The sequence below is a fragment of the Lipotes vexillifer genome, unplaced genomic scaffold, assembly GCF_000442215.2.
Source record: "Lipotes vexillifer unplaced genomic scaffold, Lipotes_vexillifer_v1.1 scaffold1261, whole genome shotgun sequence".
Classification (NCBI taxonomy): Eukaryota; Metazoa; Chordata; class Mammalia; order Artiodactyla; family Lipotidae; genus Lipotes; species Lipotes vexillifer.
In genome coordinates, this window is record NW_006796548.1 from 1,653,947 (window position 1) to 1,654,646 (window position 700).

General features: G+C 73.0%; 1 protein-coding gene across 1 annotated transcript in view; it reads right to left on the reverse strand.

Moving 5' to 3' along the window:
* Nucleotides 1-23: 23 nt before the first annotated feature.
* The window catches only part of A3GALT2 (alpha 1,3-galactosyltransferase 2), a 789-nt gene continuing 112 nt past the window's right edge, over nt 24-700 (reverse strand). Inside the window, 3 exon segments of the mRNA XM_007472217.1 lie at nt 24-257; nt 259-504; nt 506-697. Of these exon segments, the coding sequence (XP_007472279.1) occupies nt 24-257; nt 259-504; nt 506-697 (672 nt within the window).

The following is a 700-nucleotide window of genomic DNA, read 5'->3' on the forward strand; positions in this document are numbered from 1 at the left end:
GGGCCTCCGGGCCGAGGGCGTCGCTAGCCGCGCAGCAGGGCGTACTCCTTGGGCGCCCAGAGCAGTTGGGGGCGGCGGATCTCTGCCCGGCGGCCGACGTCGGAGCTCCAGCAGAACTCGGGCGACAGCTTGGCGGGCTTGTGCAGCCAGAAGGACTTGTTGAGGTGGCTCTCGTCGTGCCAGCACGCCTCCAGGCCGCGTGCGCGGTCCCATCGCAGGCCCCGCGCGCAGTAGGCCGTCAGCTGCCGCAGAGCTGCCAACGCTGCCCCCGAACACGGCTGCGTGGTAGTAGAAGTCGCCCGGGCCCAGAGCGGCGGCCGAGCGCGCGTCCCGCTCGAAGGGCAGCAGCCGCCTCCGCCAACGGTAGTGCCAGGCGAGCAGCTGCGGCACAGACTCGGCCAGCGCCTCGGACCCGAAAGTCCCGCTGAAGTGCTGGTCCACGTCCACGCAGCGTAAGAAACGCGCCTAGCGGCCCAGCCGCCCGCCCAGCGCCGCGTGCAGCGCGCAGCGCGCGCATGCGCGCCATGGCCACGTCCTGCCAGCGCAGGTAGCGCGCCACGCGCTCCCAGCGCAGCCGGCGGCCCGGGCCCAGCGGTACGCGGGGCACGACGGCCGGGCCCTCGGTGAACACGTAGTACACCACAGGCTGGCCCACCATGAAGTGCTGCTCGGCCGTCTCCAGGAAGCGCGCCAGGTACTT